The sequence below is a fragment of the Vidua chalybeata genome, chromosome 19, assembly GCF_026979565.1.
Source record: "Vidua chalybeata isolate OUT-0048 chromosome 19, bVidCha1 merged haplotype, whole genome shotgun sequence".
In the NCBI taxonomy this organism is placed as follows: Eukaryota; Metazoa; Chordata; class Aves; order Passeriformes; family Viduidae; genus Vidua; species Vidua chalybeata.
Window position 1 is genome coordinate 3,913,890 of NC_071548.1, and position 22,206 is coordinate 3,936,095.

Here is a 22,206-nt window from a genome sequence, read left to right on the forward strand (position 1 = left end):
TAGAGTTGCCTGGGACTCTGAAATTCTCACTTTGCAAAGGAAGTGTCCTTTCCCCCTACCCCCATAGTCAGTGATCAGCTCCTCTTCTCTACTACTGCAAAATCCAGCTCTACAAGCCTTGATTCCTCTTAGCTCCAATCCTGTTCTTCCAAAAATCTTCTCACTAGAACTTTTCCTTGGTCCTGATTTGAACGTAGTGTGTGTTGGGTTTTTTCAGCCTCTTCCTTCACATTCTGAGCCCAGTAATCTCTGGAGGCTGAGATTGGTTTTCTTCTTTGGGACAACAAGGAGAATATTGTATTAATATGGAGAATTTTTTTTTTAGATGTTACAATTAGATAATGATCACTAGGATTTTAAAGTTATCTTTAAAATTCTTCTTTCCTCCACCTCTGCCACCTGTGATCCAATGACTGAAACCATTTTCATCACCCCTTGTATGATGAGCACTTCTTTGAGTATTGCACTTCCTCCAGGTTTCTTTTGCCTAATTCCTGTTTGACTTGAAGATAACTTTTTTTAGATGAGATTTTATTACTTTAACTTCCTATTTTAGGAAAGGAATTTTTTTCAATCTTTTTTTTAAAAAGTCAGTGTGTATTTTCTGCCAGGTAGTTCTGTAACTGATTTTGTCTTTATACAAAGAATCTGGCAGATTCATCAGCCTCTCATCTGCCCGTTGAGACATTTTGATTCATGAAGTGGCAGTTGTTGGCAGGTGACTGCCAAAGTGTCCAGGCATCCTCTGCTAAATTGTCCATATCTCATAGAACTAAAAACCTTTGAGTAATTCCACTTGTATTCTGTCACATTTGATATGTGAGACTATTGTGAGAGACTTCCCAAAATCCTAAAAAACACCAGTGTGGTGCTTAGAGTAAGATGACTGTAGTAGGAAACACTGCTACCAGTAGGATTTTATGGGTGTGTCAAGTCCCTTCAAAAAAGTTGAAAGCAGTGCTGGATTGAGCATTAATGTTATGATTCAATTTTTAATTGAGTAGCCTGAGGAAGAAGTGTAACATAAATTTGTAAGAAAATAACTGAAGAGGGAAGGTTAGGTAGAAAAGATTGTTCTTCAGGAAACAATTATTACATAAAAGATCCTGAGAAATGATGGGTCAGAAACCACTGTGAGCAGTAAAATTGTCCTCTAGTCTGGCTTGAAAATGGCTGAAGGGTGCTTTAATTTGACCAGCTGAAATATTTCATGTTAGATGAATTGATTTTAGTTCAGTTATAGAGCAGTTCAGTTACAGAGCACGGATTTGTGCAGCACAGTGCAACAAGTTCAAATTAAATGAAATAGAACCAGGTGAATATGAATAAAATGTTACAAACTTACACAAAGCCATTTGATGCAATTCAGCCAAGGAACACACTTGTGAAGGAGTCTGGAAATGAAATGCCTGAGTCTCCAGTGTGCTTGTCCTTCACCATCCTTGGCACTGCCTATTTCCAAATTGAGAAAAAATAGTGTCTGTAAGGCAAGACTTGAATAAATTTGGGGGCAGGGAGGGTCTTTCATGGTCAGAAGGTCTGTTCACATAGGGAACAATGGCATCTGAAGGGGAGAGTGAGCACCAAGCTTGAAATTATTTTCACTTTGAAGGGGGAAGGGTAGAATTGTAAACATGTGTCTGTGATCTAAAGAGAAATCCTTGAACCTGTTACTGTCATGCAAGCTGCAGTTGTTTGTGGAGTGTGACTGATGTCCAGTAGAATGTAAAATATCTCAAGCTGAAAGGCCTTGGGGATATCATTAGATATATGTCCCCCTCAGGACAGTCAGATAGGATGTCAAGTGTCACTTTGCCTGATGGTAAAGAAACTTTTCCTTTGAATCAAAGGAGAGCTGTAGAAAATGCATTTTTCAGGATTGACTTAAAACTTACAATTCACTGAGCATGCTTGCTGCATTAGGTCATCTGTTTGGGTATGTGGCAAGCAGACTGGGCTTCTTTTTCAACAAAGGAGGTTCACCAATATCTCATAGTCTTTTGGGGTACTGAATTTATTGGTTGAAATAACCTAGCTCCTCATCATCTCTTTAAAAAACCTTTCCTTACAATGATCATACTGCCTGAAAAACACCAACCCAGCACATTGCAAATTAAAGCTTTTTCTCTCTGCCTGTTTTTTTGGAGCCCTACTTTGTGCACAGTGTTATTTGATCATGCTTACCACAGGCTTCCCAGACATCAAAGCACAGTTTGAGATAGAACTCAGTGCCCCACTGAAACATGAGCAGAGATCTACCTGTTTGGTTGGGGGTTCTCTAATTTATTTTATTTTCTGCCTTGCTGTTTGCCCCCCGTGGGAGCTGCCTCCTGTGCAGCAGATCCACGCTCAGCTGTGCTTCCTCACAGCCCAGTTAGCAGAGAGGGCTCCTCCTGCCTTGCTAAAATCTGCCTCCTCCTGGGGATGTTCAGCAAGGCTGCCCAGCTGATATTGTCATTACTGGCTTTGATGGTTTGTGTTCATTGGCTGCCTTGCAGTGTAATGTTTCAGAGCGGGGTATTAATAACTCAGCGCTATGTGAATATTAAAAGAGGCTTGTGTGTCTCAGTTAGGAAAGGGGACTAATGCAAAAATGCTTTTTTAAGAGCAGAGCTATGATGTGGAACCAAATCCAGACTGGTGTCAAATAAGCTGATGTGGCCTTTCCCAAGTTTTGGGTTTGTTAAAGTGCTGGTTTATGTCTGTGCTCTGCTGCTGGAGTTTTCCAGACAGACAGAGGGGCTTCCCTGAAATGTGCTGGGCCTCTCCCCCTTCCACCTTTCAGTCTGGTGGAGAAGAAAGGAGAAAATCTAAGTGGGGAGGAGGCAGTGGCCACATGATAGCTCTGCAGTCAGCTGCTAAAATCCTTCCTTTCCTCTGGAAAGATGGGTGAGGGTGATTGTGCATTTGGGGATTAAGTACAACAAAGTTGCCAAAAACAGTACCTTAATCCTGTTTCTCTCTTTCTTCTCCCTTCACTCCATGCTTTCCATTCCCTGTTATTCATCCCTTTTTTTATATCTCTCTTTTTACTCATCCACACCCTTCTCTGTCTCCATGGGACTCTGTGTTGTGGCTGTGGGCTCCTGGCACCGCACGCAGCTCACCCTTTCTTTCTCCAATCAGGATGGCGGCCTAGTGGAAGAGCCCACTACTTCACCATTTTTGCCTTCACCAAGCCTGAAGCTCCCCCTTTCAAACAGTGCACTCCCTAATCAGACCCTGGGCGGGATTGCCTCAGGGCTGGGCATGCAAAACTTGAATTCTTCTAGACAGGTAAGGCTGTTGGGGGAGATCCCGAGGGGAATTTGGCTCTCTTGGAGTAGCTGCTAGTGCCTGTCAGCCTCTTCCCCAGGAAAAGCTGGTTTAAACTGGAAGTGCAACAGCTTTGTTCATGTGAAATATCAGACGAGTATCTGCTGTGTAAACATTTCACCTTACAGGACATAAAAGAACTGTGTAGTTGTAATTAGCCTGCTGATGACACAAATCCATCCAGAGAAACTGTAGTGTTGTGGATTTATACCCCTGAACCCTGGTGTGGCTCTGCCTTCATTGATGAGAAATCTCTTTTTCTGAGGCATTGCTAATTGTCCCAGACTGTAAGGCAGTGAGATTGCTCTAATTCATCTTTCCTGGCTGGTATAATTATTCTGTGATGAGATGGAGGAGAAGTGATGGGGGCTGTTTTATTCCTGCCCCAAGTGTCAAAGCATCTCAGAGTTTTAACAAGTGGCAAGAAAGAAACTGGGCTTCCAGCACCTGGGTCAGGTAGAGCATCCCATTGAGGGGGTGTTTTGGCCCCTGTGTAGAACAGGCTGAGAGGGAAAGAAAAGGAGAAGAGATGAAGGGGGGTGATAACTGATAACCACCATGAGAGTGAGAAGCCATTAAATACTGTTGATTGTGGCAAGGTTATTTTTGCCATCAAACTGAAGTCCCAGCAAAGATACGAAATAACAACACAGAAAAACTTCATCATTCTGTTGTGGCTCTTTATTATGTATATTCTTTTAAAGTCAGTTTTCTTAAGGCAATACTTGTCCAGCACTTACAGCCCATTAAGCACATCTTTCCAAAGCAGTCTCCACTAATAGCATGTCCATTATCAGTAGCTTTGTAAAATGACTAAGTAAAAAAACTGCTTAGCCAGCTGGAGGATGGGGTTACTGGGAGTTTAATGCATCCATTCTGCTGTCCCTTGCTATACAAATGCAAACATTTTTGGCAAGTACTTTTGATTGTTCCTCTTGTGACCCTCTAGGGTTCTGCATCCTTATAAAAGCCATCTTCAACTTCAGCTGCCTTTTGTTCAGGCAACTCTACAAAGTTTGGGGGGTGTGGGATGTTGGGTACACGGCAATCTTTGCCCTGCCCAATTCTAAACTTTGCATGTGCTGGTCTCTTGATTTGTGCCTGTCATAATCACTAAGAATAAAGCCTGCAGAGACAGGTAACACGCAGTTTATGTGCTGAGGGGTGTCACCAAGTGCCTGTGTCACTCTTGTCCTGCTGCAGATACCGAGTGGCAATCTGGGTATGTTTGGCAATAGCGGAGCAGCACAAGCCAGGACCATGCAACAGCCGCAGCAACCGCCAGTGCAACCTCTTAATTCATCCCAGCCTAGTCTTCGTGCTCAAGTGCCTCAGTTTCTATCCCCTCAGGTCAGACAACACCTCACTCATACGTTTTCCCTTTCCCTGGAACTCTTCCCATGTGCTCTGTCATGCTCCTGAGGCTTTGCAGCTGCTGCTGCCTGGCTGTGTCTGTGTTATTTGTTTGTTTCCTAGGCAGGAAGATGTGGCATGGCTGAGGTGTTCTCACATGCATATCATATAATTACCTCTGGGAGCACGTTCTTGTGCTCCTTTTTGCACAATGGTGTTTCTGAGGCGTTTGTTCTCATCTCTTTTTTTATAAATGAACACTTGAGTACAGTTATTATGATTTTATTAAAGCCTCTTGCTAATTTTTTTGATAGTTCATGGTATTACTTCTGGTGATAATAACATTTTCCAGCTGATGTGACTCTTATTAATGGCTCACACAGTTGCCACTGTTAAAAGTAAATGTACAGTGTTTAACACTCTTCTCCTCTTTAGGTTCAAGCACAGCTTTTGCAGTTTGCAGCAAAAAACATTGGTCTCAGCCCTGCACAGTTAACCTCGCCAATTAATAATCCTCAGCATATGACGATGTTGAACCAGCTCTATCAGCTGCAGCTGGTAAGTTAAAAGACGTGGCAGATAAGCTCTAAATCAGAATTGAAGGCATGAAGATAAAATAGGAGAATGACTAAATTTTTAAATGACATGACAGATCTTCAAAACAATCAGCCGCTGATTTCTTTGATAAAGTTTCTTTTTAAAGAAACACAGTCTTTTTTTTTTTTTTTTTTTTGCCTCGGGCTTTATAAATAATCATTTGTGGAATAATTATCCTTTACAGCTGATCAGTGGAACTAAAAATCAGCTGTCTTCATACTGGTATGAATAACATGCTGTTTGGTGTTCTCAAACAGCACTGGCCTGTGTGTTATATGTCAGTAAAGATTAAACTGGACACGTGTCACAACAGAAACAGAGGGATCTTGGCAGTGCTGGTCACCTGAGTTACCTACAGAACATCTTCACTTGCCTCACTGAAAAATAAAGTGTAGGGTGAATTTCCTTTAATTAATGGGGTGCATATTAAACACATCATGTGATAAGAACTGCTTTCTTCTGTGTACTTTTGCTGTGCTTGCAAATTTTGCATCTATAATTTTAATGTATATGAAAATACTTAGTTGGATTTTAAGAGTATTTTAAAAAGAAATACTGTGAACTCAGTTTTGGCCAGGGTTAAACATAAAATTACAAATGACAGATTAGTTCAGTTGCTGATCTCAGTGTGCTAGTCAAACTCTTTTTATTCAGTGTTTGATACTATTACTTATTTCTGATTATTTTCTATAGTTTTGAGGAGCACAACATTATTCTCATAATAATTGAACGATACCCAGCTACTTGAAAAATACCTGTATTTGGATTTTGAATTCATCCAAATGTTGATGAATTCATCAAAGTGTTTCAGAGAAACTTACCTGGCAAAAGAATTTGCTGTCGAGCCAGCTACTTGAAAAATGTGGATTTTTGTTTGCAGGAATAAAGCAGCACAAGTGATTTAACTAGAAAGTGTTGGCAGAACTCAAAATGGCCAAACCAAAAATAACAATTGGTATTTATAGTATTTGTATGATATCACAAACTTCTATTTTAATTTTTGCATTATGTTACAGTTATTTCAGAAAAAAAGTAGGTTCCTATCTTTTATTAATGACCACTTTTTGCCACGTGGAGGTAGTACTGTTTTTTTTTTTTTTAAATTAACATGGGACTTAAGCAAATGTATTATAAAGTCCATTTGCAACAGGATTATTACTGTTGTTTCGTGGAGTGTTTTCAGAACACTGCAGTGCTGGCTTTTTCTGTGTTGTGGTGCAGCAGAGCAGTTGAAGGAGCATGTTGAGCTTGCTGTGTGTGCTGTGTCTGACTGTCCCTGTCCCCGCAGGCGTACCAACGTTTACAAATCCAGCAGCAGATGTTACAGGCTCAGCGTAACGTTTCCGGACCCATGAGACAACAGGAGCAGCAAGTAGGTGTCCCTGCCAGCTCAATCTCTGCTTTAGGGTTTGGTTTCAGTAGCTTGGAGAGGCTCAGCGAAATTACAGCAAAGCAGCTGAAGCATCCTTAAATCAGGAATGCGGTGCATGGGTTGAGGTCTGGACAGGGAAGGTGCTGAGTAAAAATAAAATAAAAAATAAAGCTGATCCACAGCCTTGCTGGAGGAATGCTCTTCAGCCCTTTACACAGTCAATTTGTACTTGTAAGGAGATGCAGTGTGTTGTTTCACTGTGAGAAAGGCAGAGAAATGCAGTGTGTTTCTGTGGATTGACCACTGACAGGTGTGTGTTGGCTCTCTCCCTGCAGGTTGCACGTACAATCAATAACATGCAGCAGCAGATCCAGCAGCACCAGCGCCAGCTGGCCCAGGCCCTGCTTATGAAGCAGCAGCCTCCCCCTCCACATCTATCTTTGCACCCCTCTGCAGGCAAATCAGCCATGGATAGCTTTTCACCCCATCCCCAGGCTCCCGGCCTTCCTGACCTGCAGACCAAAGAGCAACAGTCTTCACCGAACACCTTTGCTCCTTACCCTCTTGGTGAGTGTCCTCCTGCAGCAGCTCCACACAGGGAGTCCATCTCCTTGATTCACACCTCAATATTTTGCTCCACAGTGTAACAAATACAGATATATGTATATATATATCTAATATCTCTCTCTCTCTCTCTCTATATATATATAGATATCGAGAGAGAGAAACATATATAATTATAATTATTTTATATCTATATATTTGTTTGTTTATGTATTAAATAGTGCTGAAATCACAGAACAAAATCGTGCCTATCTGGTAGCTGTACCTACCTACTCACCTGTGTTCTGCCTACAAACATCAGAACAAATTTGCCTCATTAACTATTTATGTATGCTGCTGTTTATGAATGAAATATAAACAGTGTCATGTTGTAAAATTCACAAATGTCCTATTGATAAACAGGAATATCATCTGGTAAAAGTTGTGCAAAGTCATCTTTCTGCTGTAATCAGCACTGGTGAGACATCAGTTTTGGTCAATGTATTTCAAGAAATATGTGGATCGGTTTGAAGGAGTGCAGAAAGATTGTAGGGGTGATTAAACGTTTCAAAAATACAACTGGTAAGGAAGAAGTGAAATCCTCTGCTCAGCAGTCTAAAGAGAAGATTTAAGACACATGCAGGAATCTTCAAAAATGTAAAGGAGAGCTAGGAAGGCTTTTTTTGCATTTCCTAATGCAAGAGGTAATAAACTTAAGTTTATTAAAAGATCTAGTTAGGCATTAAGGATCACTTGGCTTAAGCAGAGTAGAGTACTGGAATAAATTACCTAGGAAGTTCCTGAAATCTTCACCAGCATTTTATGGTAGGTGAGACATAGATCTGTCAAATATGATTGAACTCAAAATAATTGATTGGGCCTGGATACAGTGTGAACAGAGCAACCTTTCAGACCTGTTTGCTCTGTGATTGTTTGATATATGCTACAGGCTTCCTTTCTGACATAAAAGAATTAATTTAATCTCTTTGTGACTCTCTTTATGCTGAATACAATAGTATTGCCAAGCTTTATCTGCCATGCAGCAGTTAAGAAGGTAATTCTGACTGCTGTGGTGAGCTGTTGTGGCTGGGAGCATTAGAATGCAAAAAAATTTGTGAATTAAAGGCCTATGTCTGAGAGGTTCTTATGATATCTCAGCTTTCTGTGATCTGCTAACATTCAGGATTATATATCAAGAAAAACCCAGATTCATGTCACAGAAGCATTTCAAAATCATTCCCTTAATAACAGTATGAGTGATTGTGTTCTGTGTATACAAAATAGAAGCCCAGTTAGTGCAGAACCTGCTCTGATAAACAGCAGCTGTTTGTCTGACCTTTAATTGGTTCCTTTTTAGGGGGATTTTTAGCAAAATGAAGTGGCAGACATCGTTGGGGGGTGCTGGGAAGACATTAGAAATATTTTGGCTTAGCCATGGAATAGTGCAAACTGGTTTAAACTCAACATTCCAGTGCATTCTTCTGAGACAAGTGAAGAGACTGCAAGTAGAAACACTGACAGCTTTAAAATATTATCCCTATATCTTGTTTCCCCCCTTTTTTAGCAAGGTTTTAACTTTTTCTGAATTCATGGGAGTTCTATTGGTGTTCCATAAAAGCAAAAGTTCTTGAAAATGTGCATTGAAAATGCCACACATGCATACAGATACCTGAAAATCAATGTTGAGTAATTCCTGTGGCTGGATTTCAAACCCAGCTTTTCAATCCCTCAATATATGATGGATATCTAAGAATCTCTTTCCCCCCACAGCTGGACTGAACCCGAACATGAATGTAAATAACATGGACATTACTGGTGGTTTGTCAGTGAAGGACACTTCTCAGTCCCAGTCTCGCCTTCCTCAGTGGACACACCCCAACTCAATGGATAATCTGTCTAGTGCTGCTTCTTCTCTTGACCAGAACTCCAGCAAGCACGGTAATGTCCCCTGGCACGCCCTGCCTGCCTGGCTTTTGGTGATTCCAGCCACAGTGCAATTGCAGTTATTTTTCTCATGTTCCTTTTTTGTGTAAGTGCTCACAAATGGTTGGTTCCGAGCACCTCTGAGCCCGTGAGATTTTATAGGTGATTTCTGCAATGAAGGGCTTGCAGCTGTCACTCCCTGCATGCAGTGTAGGAATGTTTTTTCATGTGTTGGATTTTGTTGCTAAGAACATGGAGTTCAAGTAAAACAAGCCTTTAGTGTTGGCAAAACAAGTCCCACAATCTTCCCCTTATTCCAGACCTGCATGCCTTCAATCCAAAAAAACTTTACATTGGCTTTCTCCCACAATTTTTCCAGTATCATCAACCTCTCCCTGTACAAAGGTATGATGGATTACACAGTTACTCAGCCTGGAGTTAGGGGCAAAAACTTCTTACTTTTCCAGAAGTGATTGCTAATCTGTTTGAACACCTTTATCCCTATCCAGTATCCTGAGCCAGTTATTCCTTTATCTCCTGTATCAAATTTATTCTGTTAGAACATGGGGCTCTGTTAACTTTATTATATCCTGGATTTTATTCTGAGCAGCATGAATTACTTCTTCTACAGCCAGTTTTTATTCTGCAAGTAGCTGCACTGCTGATGCCAAATTGTTGTTTGATAGTTTGTAGGAACATGAGAGCAGCCATTTCAAATCATCCATCCTGTCAGCACTGAATGCCATGGGCAGGATGAGATGAGGGATATTCCTTGGTATGCTGTCTCAGCAAGTTCCCATTTACCAACAGTGTGATGATTTGAATTACTCAGTCTCTTTTTGGCAGGAATTTAATGCAGAATGCTTTAACTTGAGTGTCTAGATTGTACCAGCAACGTGTCTCTCAGCTGTAATACCTGCTAAGGCTTCAGATGCCAGGAAGCTTGGCTTACTGTGTTTGCATTTTAGTTTTCTTTTTATCTTTGTAATACAGAAAGAAAAAAAAAAAGGCAAATAATAACAAAATACATCGTGCTGAAATTCCAACCCCACAATCCCCATTTCACTGCTTGCAGGTGCTATCCCTGGAGGTTTGAGTATTGGTCCTCCGGGAAAGTCCTCCCTCGATGACTCCTACGGCCGCTATGATCTGATCCAGAACAGCGAGTCTCCTGCCAGCCCACCCGTAGCTGTTCCTCACAGCTGGTCACGTGCCAAATCCGATAGTGATAAGATTTCAAATGGCTCCAGCATCAACTGGCCACCAGGTAACTCACTGCAAAGCCTTGGTGTTGGACTGGTGTTCCTCAAAGCCTGGGTGTTGGGCTGGTGTCCCTCAAAGCCTTGGTGTTGGGCTGGTGTTCCTCAAAGCTTGGGTGTTGGGCTGGTGTCCCTCAGAGCCTTGGTGTTGGGCTGGTGTTACCTCAAAGCCTTGGTGTTGGACTGGTGTTACCTCAAAGCCTTGGTGTTGGACTGGTGTTACCTCAAAGCCTTGGTGTTGGGCTGGTGTTCCTCAAAGCCTTGGTGTTACCTCAAAGCCTGGGTGTTGGGCTGGTGTCCCTCAAAGCCTTGGTGTTGGGCTGGTTTCCCTCAAACGCGTTGTTGAGTCCTTCTGATGCACAGGAGCTTTGGAGAATTACGACCTCACACACTTCCCTCTTTATTGTGTTGGAAACAGAGTTTCACCCAGGAGTGCCATGGAAAGGACTGCAGAATATTGATCCTGAAAATGACCCCGATGTTACTCCTGGCAGTGTTCCAACTGGGCCTACCATAAACACCACAATCCAGGATGTGAATCGCTATCTGCTCAAGAGTGGAGGTAAACACACAAACTGCTTCCACATCTGTGCATTCTTTCTTTTCCCTTCCAAAAAAGGTTGACCTCATTTATTACAGATATATTTTTTTTCATGTGCTCCTAATCTAATAATGTATCTGCTCAGAACTGTCACTGAATATCAAGAAATAATTGTTTTAAAAGAAGGGATTAAGAAGTGTCTTGTTTTCCATGGGAATGTAAATACTTTTATATTGGAAAAGGCTGTGAGATGTAATCTAAACTTCTTCGGTCACTGGAAGTTTTTCTGACCTGTATCATAAGGTTTTGAACAAGATTTTGCTCTCCACACTGCCCACCCTCCTCCATACACTTCATAAAATTCTCAGAAGACTGAATGCAAGAGTTCCACAGTTGTTGCTGAGACAGCAGGCTTCTGGCACACTAATTAATTGTAGCTTTGTTAGAAGATCAATAAGCAAAATAAATTAGAACTAGTTTATCTCCAAAACCATAACAGAAAAAAATCGGGAATTGACTAGTAAAGTACTATTTCCCAGTGCTATTTCCATTCCTTTTGTCTCAGCAGTGCTTACTTCAGAACAAAAAGGGAAGTCTGTAAAACAAGAAAGCATTCTGACTGTGCTGCTTGTTAGCTACACGTGCTGGAAGTGGATCAAGGGAAAGGTGGCTTGGTTAATTGTGATCTGAGTGCCAAAATAGCCAAGTTATCTGCACTCTGCCATAGCACTGCAGTTGGCACAGGAATAGCACTACCAGGCTGTCCAGAAGGACCTGTCAGGATTAAAAATGTGGAGTTTGTTTTAACAGTTACATCTGTGATACCGGCACAGATTGTAAATCAGGGCTATCCTTGAAGTGGGGGTCCAGCTCTGGGATTGTTACCTCAGGTAAGGGATGTGAAACATAAGGGAAAGGAATGCAGAGTGCTGATTGCCTGCAGTGATTTTAGTTGTCTCTTAGCAAGAAGTAGCTTTTCTTTCAGCTGAAACATGAAGTATTTGGGTAATGAGTAAGGTTGAATTAACTTCTAGTGACTCCAAAGTGCTTCCAAGGTGACAGGCAGGTTTGAAGTTATAAAAAGAAGAGCTGTAAGATGTAATTCAGTGACACTTCAGATCCAGTGCACACAATAAATACTCCTCAGGCCAGGAGCCTAAACCTCCAGGGCTCTACCTGTAAAATCAGATGATATCCACTACAGGTCTTGCTGCTTTAGAGAAGGAACATTAGCTCTGTTGGTGCATAATCTGCCTGTGGAATGAAGGAATAACTCCTCTCCTTAGAGAAGGTCTGCAGAGATGATTTTAGCCTAAGTAAACAGGCTCTCAAGAGGTCAGATCTTCTGAAAAGCAGTGCCTGTGGGGGTCAGTGTGTGCTTCTTTTCCTCATTAGTTTTTTAGCTTGGTAATAATAGAATTTTAATAAAAACTATAGTTGCAGAATCTGTTTCTTTATGCTTGTATAACTGCAGCCTGAAGCATAGAGCTTGTGCTGACAGACACAGCTGCTCCCCAGGTAGAGGGTCAGGCTGTGGGGTGTGCTGTCATTGCCCTGTGCACTTAAAAGCAGGTAAAACTTAAGCTTTAGGGACAATTTTTGCTTTACCCTGTTTGCTAATGAAGTTTTGGAGGGTCAGCTTCTATGAGCTGAGAGCTGTAGCCATGAGGAATCAGGACCATCTTCAGTTCTGTGGGCTTTTGAATCTGCTATAATTCCATATTTCCTGCCTGGGGAATAGATTATTTCCAGACAGGGCCTGATAGAGAGTTGTGTTGCTCGAAACTGATGTCAGTATCAGTGTCCCTTGGAGCACAGGGAGTCTGGTTAAGGTGAAGTTTGGTTGGTTGTTGTTCCAGCTGAAAACAAAGCCTGTGTTTTTTATTGAGCTGTGAGGGATGAGATTGTCCTTTTACTTCCTCCCTTCTAGCTCAACACAGTGCTCTTTGCTACAGAGCTCACCTGTTTTTATTAGTCAGTTAAAGATGTTTCAGTATCACAGCCCATCGCTGTGTGTCAGGAATGATAAATCACCCAGGATACACGCTTAATTTTGTTGGTGGCTAGAGAGAATATTTCCAGCTCTCCTGGTCTTTGCAATGAAGATTTTTGATTTTATGTTCAGTTTCTTTCATTTGCTGCCAGTAAGGAAATTGTACGTGTGCTTAGATAGCTGCTCAGATTGTAAATGATTTACTGAGGTGGTTTTGTGCTATTTCATTTATGTTATCAGTTTGAGAAGAGATTGCTGAAATATATCCTTGCTTTTACTGAAAGTCTGCAAAAATTTAAAGATACTTGTGGGCATTAGGATGTAGGGGAAGTGTTTACCTTGAGTAATTTAGGACAGATCACCCGTGGTAAGAGGTTAGTTTATCATACACATCTCTGCTCATCTACAGTTGCCATTGCCTAAGTCAGCTGGCAGAGAACCTTTATAAATTAAGCCTGTTCCTCTGAGACTAAACACTTTAACACTGACTTTTTGAGTCATGTATCTTAAAGGAAATGCAGAATTTACCTCCTGCACTACAATTGTTCCTGTGCCAGCTTTCTTCTCTTTCCTTCTAAAGACTTCTGCCTCACTTTATCACTCTTGCAGCAACATTTCATTCCTAGACTTCAGAGACCAGGCTAATTAAGGAGAATGCCTTGCATGGTTTGTATTTGCACATAACAGATTTGCTTATGTCACACCAAACATCATTATGCCCATCTTTCTTAGTTGCTTCTCTGCTGGTTCTGCAGGGTCATCCCCAACATCATCTCAGAATGCCACGCTGCCTTCATCGAGTGCCTGGCCGCTTAGTGCCTCCGGCTACAGTAGCTCTTTCAGCAGCATTGCATCTGCACCTAGCATTGCAGGTACGGCCTTTCTGCTTCCACAGCTTCTGCATTCCCAGGAAAAGGCCCTAGGGAGTGCTCTCCCAGTGCTTCCAGGAGTGCTGCCCCAGGCAGAAGTGCGTTTGGAGCCCTGTGCTAGGTGGCAGCTCTCCTGGCAGCTCTGCGGTGGGGAGTGGTGGATGGTGAGCCTGGGATTGTGCTGAGGAAAAATGGATTTATTCCACTTGGTGTCACTCAATGCTGGCATCGAGATCTTTGGGGGAGGAACACTTTCCAGGACCTCAGCAGGAACAGACCCTTCTAGGAAGAGCTGATGTGAAATTTGTGTAAAAGTACTCACTGTTAAAAGTGAAACACCTTCAGCTCAGAAAAAGCTTCAGTAGGACCTCCAAGGGGTACTTTTTGCATGGCTCTGGGGGTTGGGTTTGGGGCTCTTCAGTGTCTTTTAATAGTCAAGCCAAAGCCTCATGCTCCCCTATATGGCTGAGCTTGTGGGTGAGCTAAATAATTACCCCATTTTCTTTACTGAGCTCTAAATTCTGGAGCTTCTTTTTGCAAAACATGGAAACTTTGCTTGAAAACTAGTTGCCTAAATATGCAGTTTGTCCCATTATAAAATTGTGTTGGGCTGTATAGGTGGATTAGATAAGAAAATGCTGATCCACTGAAACTCCTCCACTCCTCTGAAGGTGCAGCCTCTGGGTAAGGCTGCAGAATGCAAAACGAAAAGGACTTGTTTGGGATGTTTTCCTCCAGTGAAAGGAAAAGAAAGGAGTGGCCTGCTTTTCTTTATCTGCCATGCATTTCTGCTTTATTTTCTGCCTTTTTGTTGTTGTTGTTTTTGCAGTGTCATCTAATGTTTGTGTTACCCCCATGAGAAGCAGTGATATAGCAACACCTGGCCTGTGGTTCTGTGCCTGCATTGGGTGCCCTATCACAGGCTGGGCTGCTCTGAGCTCTCTAACTCAGACTTCCTCCTCTCTTCTCAGCATTTTACACTCATTAATATTGTCATTGTCAAATTATTTTTGTTGCTACAATCTGCCAGAAGATGGGAGAGTGGTTGCCCTTTCACATAAGTTGCTATGATTCAATATGAAATAATTGAGTTAAATGATTTAGATAAATGGAGGCAATTTGGGGAATGTGTGTGTATGTAACTGAGTCTGGGATTTTGCAACTGGTAAATTTGGCTTTGGGACTCATAAAATCACTCAGTGCCTGCCTGATGTCTTAAAGCACTGCTCCAGTATAAACTTAAATCTGCCAGTTCTAGTTTTAGAAAAACTCACAAGATCTTTGCATCTTGGACTTTATCAGACCAAATGTTTTCTTATTCTCTGCAATCGGCATTAAAACATTAGGGCAGCACAGTCACAGCATCATTTGCTGAGGCAGCAGATGCAGGACTGTGTCCCTTTCAGTCCATTCCAGCCCTCCCTGTGCTGCCAGTGTTGGTAACAGCAGCAGCTGTGACTGGGAAATTGGGCTCTAATTGCACAGCACATGCTGGTATCAAGGGGAAAGGCTAAAGGTGAATGAAGATTTGTTTTGTTATGCATTATTTAAATCAATTCAGTCTTCCCCTCTGAATGCTGTAATATGTCTGCTGTTCTTGGGTTTGTGTTATTGTATAAAACTTTGAATTGGCTGGAACAGCAGTAAGAGTTTGAAAACTGATCAGGGAAAGAACAAGCAACAGCAGAAAGTTATAAAGACTGAAGGGTTGTGGTGTGGTCTGATCTTCTGAAGACTTAGTTTTTCTCAAAGATACTTGGAAAAAAGAATATAGGTTACTTCAAATATTCAGAAATAAAGTTTTTCTTGGTCTTTGATCTTTAGAATTTTAATAATACATCAGAAGAACATATGGATATACTGAATTCTTTATATTAGGTAAAATGAGTTGTGCAAGAAGGAGTGTTAAACCTTTGAGAGAGACAATCTTGAAGTGTTTCATTATAATCTTGGTGAAATCAGATTTCAAATACCTACGTCCATTTTCTGGACTTCTTTCCATGTATCATCTTTTACAAGAAAACAAAACAGTAGATTTTCAAAAGGGAACTTGTATGTAGCAGGTAGTGTGAGGTTCACTAAACACAAATGTACTGAAAATTGTGAACAGTAGTTTAAGTAGGTTCAAAGAATGTAGGATTTATAGCACTGGGTGGTACAGAAAGTTGTTCTTTTCCTCCTGAGAAGCTGGGAGGATGTAGCCCATGATGCCCATTAGTGAAGAACACCCAAATGTACTGCTTTTCTGTTGCAGGTAAACTGTCAGACATCAAGTCCACGTGGTCCTCTGGCCCGATCTCTCACACCCAAGCCTCTCTGTCCCACGAGCTCTGGAAGGTACCCAGAAACACTACAGCTCCGACCAGACCTCCTCCAGGCTTAACCAACACCAAGCCATCCTCCACGTGGGGTGCCAGTCCCCTGGGCTGGACCAGCTCTTACTCCTCTGGTACTCACAGCTCTCTCTTCTGCTTTCTTTTCAGCATTGTTTGCTTCCACTCTGCCTGTGAGGCTCCAGAAACCAGAGCTTTAACACAGCTGGAATGGTTCTGTGCTGGGGATGCATCTCCTGTGTCTTTATTTCACTTTCAATAAGTAGTAAATGAAGCATCTTTCAGCTGGTCATGGTAGTGATTTTACATAGGAATTGCCCAATTTCTTTAACTCCCAACTAGGATTTTTTTCCCCAGTTCCTTAATTTCTAAAAATGTCTTTCAAACATGTGTCCTGTTCTGTGGTGTGATCTAAGACTCCAAAAGGAGCCCATGGAATTTAATATGGAACACATGGATGTGAAGCATTAAGGATGTGATGGCATTGCAGGGTCCTCAGGGAATGCCTGAATTTTTTCATGCAGGCCCATTTTTTCATATGCTTTTGTTTGCTTTAATACAAATATGAGAAGCCATGGATCTGGCTAAATATATATATATCTATATTTAGATATCTCTATCAGTATAAATATAGATATATATATATGCAGATAGTACTGCTTTTTTACAAAGCTGTTTTTATAATCTGCTTACACTAAGTTGAGAATTAAATGTTCTTCCCTCTTCCTGCCATTTATTTTGACTGTTTCTTCACCAAACCCCCTCCTGGGAGGGCAGATAAAGCTGCTCCCAGGATTCTCTCTGGAGCACTCAGGATGCACTGTGATTCTCAAATGCCACTCACAAATACCAAGCTTGTGCAGCTTCTTACTGTAAACCACCAGGCTGAGGTTGTTAGGGCAGGTTTTGTTGGTTATGTCCTTGTATCTTCAATCAGGACACTGTCGGTGCAGAAATACCTGTTTTGAATAAGTCATACACATTAATCTGTCACTGACAAGAGAGCAGAGTGCTGCAGTGCTATAAAAATCTTTATTAGCAGGCAGCAGTCTGAGCTTGGACATCAGAACTGCTTTGAAAATGTGTCTTCCAGATTAATTCTAATGCATCCTGAGGATCCAGGTTGTTGCAGTGCCATACCTGCATCTGTCAGTCCCCTAATAGTTACTGTGGGAGTATGAAAAATGCCACAGATCTTTGAAATGTAACAAGAGCAGCTTTTCATTCAGCAACCTTTCCTTCCAAGGGAGGCAGTAAATCAAGATGTGAGGAAACTGCTGTAGGATTTGTTTTCAGCAGCACTGAGGCTTGTTAGTGTGTCGTGATTCCAGATAAATTTGCCTGTAAGGCGCTCTCCAGAGACTGTGATCAAATGTTTTGTTGTGGAATTTGTGTTGCAGGTTCTGCATGGAGTACTGACAGCTCAGGGAGAACAAGCAGCTGGCTGGTTCTTCGGAACCTCACCCCCCAGGTAACTGCAGTTGTACAAAACTGGGCAGGAAAAAACACTTGAATTTAAGAGATGACGAGAACAACATTTAGCAGCCTTGGCCATTTGATTCATTTGAAAGAAGAATAAGTATTCTGCATTTATTGCAAGTATCTGTCTTCTACAGGGAATTTGCTAAGCTTTCAAAGTGCTGTCAAATCAAGTGTGAACTTTCAAGCCTGTAATTAGTCATTTGGTGGGCACCATTTCTGTGTGTGGAGGTTTGGAGGTGAATGATGTTGTAAAGCACAGACAGAGATGTAAAATCTGATTTTCCTATGGGTTTTTTGGGTTCTTCTCATGTGTCTGTCACATCCTCTACTTGTCCTCTACAGTGTCATTCCAAAGGAAGAGCATTAGCCACAAAGCCTTGGATGCAGACATCCAAATTAATCTTGGGGAAAATATAATTACATTTATGAAGTGTGTTTTCCCTTTGACTTATTTCTTGATTTCTATGAATGTCTAATGATAAATATAATTTGTATAACCTAAATGGAGAAAATCTGTGCTCTGGACTGTAGGGAATTCTTAAAAAGACAGGATATCTCCCTCAATGAAGACAGCAATAAGTGTGTCATTAAGTACTTCTTTTTTCCTTTCACTTGTGCTCACTCTTTAGCTTTTGAACAGTTGTTAAGGAAGCATTTAAGGTAAGATGACAGCAGCACAGGTAACCTTTGCTGCCCTTGCCTCCTCGCAGATCGATGGTTCCACACTGCGGACACTGTGTTTGCAGCACGGCCCTCTCATCACATTCCACTTGAACCTGACCCAAGGGAATGCTGTGGTCCGATACAGTTCCAAGGAGGAAGCAGCCAAGGCCCAGAAGTCTCTGCACATGTACGTTCCTGCTCCCTCTTTCTTTTGTTACAAAGCCAGTTCTAGCTCAGAAAATATTTTCTTATGCATAACTGACCACTAGTTACTTCAGTCTTGATTTTCAAGATTACCTAATGAGAGAGGAAAAAGTTGACTGTGGGTAGATATTGAATAAGAGGGCATTAGAAAACTTTATTCAGCATAAATAATATCCTCAGTTAGGACATGTCACCTGTAAGGCCACAAAGAAGTTGTAGGACTTGATAAGGATTCCAAAGGAAGCTCAGGGAGAGCACAGGACAAGGTTTTAGCTTTAGAGAGAAACAGAGAGGGTAAAACTCTATGCTAAATGCTAAATAAGGAATGTGTTCATGGTGGATAACTTTTTTTTTTAAAGGAGTTATGAGAGAAGTGTATGAGAACAAAATCTGCTTTTTAGGAGCTTTAAAATCAGTGGGACTAATTGGCATAAGGGCATAAGTGGTAAAATCAGTGCCACTGGGCAGGATGAAGAATACAGAGAGGGATGTTTCAGGAGAATTACTTGGGTATTTAGAGTTGGAAAGCAATTCCCTTTATCAAGAGGTTATAGCATGAGCATAATGAAAGTACTGAGGCAGCGGGGGCATCATTTGGGTGGAGAGCTTCTGTCCTTATTCCTGAAGAGAATTGAGGCTCCAGGATGTGTCAGTTAGGGGAGGTGGTCTCCACATGTGGGGATGTAGAAAGGTGGATAGACAGCAGGACAGAGCAGGCTTGGTTGAAGAGATGGGGATTGCTCAAAGTGAGTGGATGTGGTGGAAATGTTCACCTTGATTGCCGCTTGGGGGGAGGTGGATCCCTGTCACAGAATTGCTTGGGTTGGGAAGGATGCTAAAGCCCATCCAGTGCCACCTCTGCCGTGGACAGGGACACCTCCCACTATCCCAGGCTGCTCCAAGCCCCATCCAGCCTGACCTTGGACACTTCCAGGGATCCAGGGGCAGCCACAGCTTCTCTGGGCACCCTGTGCCAGGCAGGCCCTCCCCACCCTGACAGTGAAGAATATTTTCCTCATACCCCACCTAACCCTGCTCTGTGTCAGGCTGAAGCCATCCCCCTTTGTCCATAGTCTCTGTCCACGTTCTCTGGAGGCTCCTTCAGGCACTGGAAGGCTGCAGTTAGGTCAGGCTGGCCAATCCCAGTTCCCTCAGCCTTCCCTGACACAACACCCACCAAAAGCCACCCTTTACACCCCACACCTCACATCTTGCTCGTGCCCTCAGGTGCGTCCTGGGCAACACCACCATCCTGGCGGAGTTTGCTGGTGAGGAGGAGGTGAACCGTTTCCTGGCGCAGGGGCAGGCGCTGCCGCCCACCTCCAGCTGGCAGTCCAACACTGGATCCACCCCGAGCCGCCTGGGCTCCTCGGGCAGCTCCCACGGGCTGGTGCGCCCCGACGCCGGCCACTGGAACCCCCCGTGCCTGGGGGGCAAGGGCAGCAGCGACCTGCTCTGGGGGGGGGTGCCCCAGTACTCCAGCAGCCTTTGGGGACCCCCCAGCGCCGACGACGGCAGAGTCATCGGGAGCCCCACGCCCCTCAACACCCTCCTGCCGGGGGATCTGCTCAGCGGGGAGTCCATCTAGGAGACACAGTGGAAGTAACAATCATCAGCACTAAAGGATAACAAAAAATTAAAAAAAAAAAAAAATTAAAAAAAAAAAAAAACGAACGGTAACCCTTTCCAGTCCCGGGCTTGATGAAGAATCCAGCTTTAACCCATGAGACTGGCAGCCCTCCTTAGTACCTCTGTCCAATATTGAATCTGAAACTGCAGAAGTCCTTGTGAACTGTTCCTGAAACAGTAGGGGCTCCTTTGGTCAGTGTCACATGCTAATGACAGGTTTTACTTTTTTCATGGCTTTTTTTTTTTTTTTGTTTTGTTTTGTGTCGTCTTTTTATGTTTGTATTGTGATTTTTCAAAACCAAGTATAAAAGCTGCTTAGAATAGGTCTATCATGAAGGGCACTTTTCAGAATTTGGGCTGGAAAGGGTTATTTTATCGACTGGGGGGGGTGGGAAGGGGAAATGAAAGCCTATTTAAATGAGCCTGTGACTATTATGCACATTACAGAGGCGGACCCAATAATCAGAAAGGGTGAAGTGTGATATTTTACCATTGGTACAGAAAAGTGACGATTCCGAGTGGCAACTCTGGACTGTACAGGTTGAGAGGGGGGGAGGGAGGGCAGGGTTGGGGTATCTCTGTGTCCACTACTCCCATGGATCTGCCTATGCACATTACCCTTGTTTCATTACTTTTTCATGTCATTTTTTTAATCCCAAAAAATATAAAAAGTAAAAAAAAAAAAAAAAAAAAAAAAAAAATCAACAAAGAAAGAAAAAAAATACTTTAAAAAAAAAAAAGCAACAAACCATATCAACATGCAAATACTTGAATCCAGCAGGCCAATAACAAAATGTGAACACTTTCTAAGTTGAATTATTACACTTCCAGGTCAGCATCAGTACACAAAAAACAGGCTCTAAGAATTTTGTCTTTTAAAAGTTCAGACTCTATGTTTTTGTTGGGACAGATGTGAGTGTGTGTGTGCGTGTGTGCGTGCGTGTGCCCACGTGTGGTTTAACTCAACGTGTGAAGTTGTTTCCTTTGGTTCAGTATATGCTTTTTATTTGCTCATTGGTCAAATGTTTAATTGTTATTAGCTTCTAACTTTGCACTGAGTGTCCGCAGCCCTTCTTGTAGCTAATCCTGTAATGGTAAAAACACACAAAAAACAAAAAAAAGAAAAAAAAAAAAGGAAAAAAAAAAAAAGGAAAGAAACTGATAGAAGGGGCCGGCGACAATTCACGTGTAAATGTTTACTCAAGGACTCTTATTGCATTTTAAAAATTACAGTGTGTATCTCTGGAGAATAATATGTATATCTACCTTTAGCGGCTTTTTATTGTGGACTAATGCAAGAAAATTATTACCGGAGTATTGCACCATTTTTCCATTCGGAATATAAAGTTTAAAAAAAAAATACTCTTGTTGAACTGTGGCCATAGATAATTGTAAAGAGTTGATAGTTCCCTTGCAAGCAGGAACAGAAACAAGCACTTGGACATAAGTTTTGACTGCTTTTGGAGGAGCCAGGAGTTTTGGCTCCCACCTGTTTACAGACCTTTTTTTCTCCTTCAAACTTTAAAATAAAAAAAGGAATTAAAAAAAAAAAAAAGAAAAAAAAAAAAAAAAAAAAAAAAAGACTTCCATCGTAAAGAAAACTATTTTCAGAATGAAGATATGCTACTTCAGAGCTCTGGGATTGAACAGTGTTGTTGTATTATCCTTTTCTTTGGCCATTGCTGTGTACTATTTTTGTTGTTGTTTTCCTCCTCTTCGTCAAAGTGGCGAAAACTTTGTGATCACTATCTTGCACATGGTGGAAGATGTCTCAGGAAAGCCGGGTTTCCCGAGGAGCAACTCCACACCATTTCATGTATTTTTAAAACCCAACTCCTAGCACTGAAGATATTATTAAAAAACAAAATAAAAAAAAAAAAAAAAGACAGTAAGAAAGAAGAAAATACCTAATCTAATGTGTAGCAGTTACATATTTACCAAATAATGGACTCAAAAGAAATAGATGTTTGAAGAGTGCTTTATATATTAAAAAATCGCTTTATGTTTAAAAAAAGATCAATGTTTTTGATTGTTTTGAAAGGAAGAAAGACAATGGAATAACATACACTTCAAGTATGTTTTAAAAATTATATGAACATTGTGCTCCCTGCCTGCTTGGATCAGGAAACT

At 41.8% G+C, this 22,206-nt stretch overlaps 1 protein-coding gene across 10 annotated transcripts in view; it reads left to right on the plus strand.

The window, feature by feature from the left end:
• Positions 1-21,960, plus strand: part of TNRC6C (trinucleotide repeat containing adaptor 6C) — a 98,325-nt gene extending 76,365 nt beyond the window's left edge. For 4 of the 10 annotated variants that reach the window (XM_053960090.1, XM_053960093.1, XM_053960097.1 and 1 more), the window contains 13 exons: positions 3,103-3,276; positions 4,519-4,665; positions 5,104-5,226; positions 6,554-6,637; positions 6,973-7,204; positions 8,951-9,118; positions 10,179-10,370; positions 10,781-10,924; positions 13,652-13,768; positions 16,020-16,214; positions 17,499-17,569; positions 18,291-18,430; positions 19,675-21,960. In XM_053960090.1, coding sequence (XP_053816065.1) covers positions 3,103-3,276; positions 4,519-4,665; positions 5,104-5,226; positions 6,554-6,637; positions 6,973-7,204; positions 8,951-9,118; positions 10,179-10,370; positions 10,781-10,924; positions 13,652-13,768; positions 16,020-16,214; positions 17,499-17,569; positions 18,291-18,430; positions 19,675-20,035 — 2,148 coding nt within the window. In that variant the 3' untranslated portion in view covers positions 20,036-21,960. The remainder of the gene's footprint in view (positions 1-3,102; positions 3,277-4,518; positions 4,666-5,103; positions 5,227-6,553; positions 6,638-6,972; positions 7,205-8,950; positions 9,119-10,178; positions 10,371-10,780; positions 10,925-13,651; positions 13,769-16,019; positions 16,215-17,498; positions 17,570-18,290; positions 18,431-19,674) is intronic. The other 6 variants (XM_053960092.1, XM_053960095.1, XM_053960094.1 and 3 more) reach the window with 4 other exon arrangements.
• The last annotated feature ends 246 nt before the right edge of the window (positions 21,961-22,206 follow it).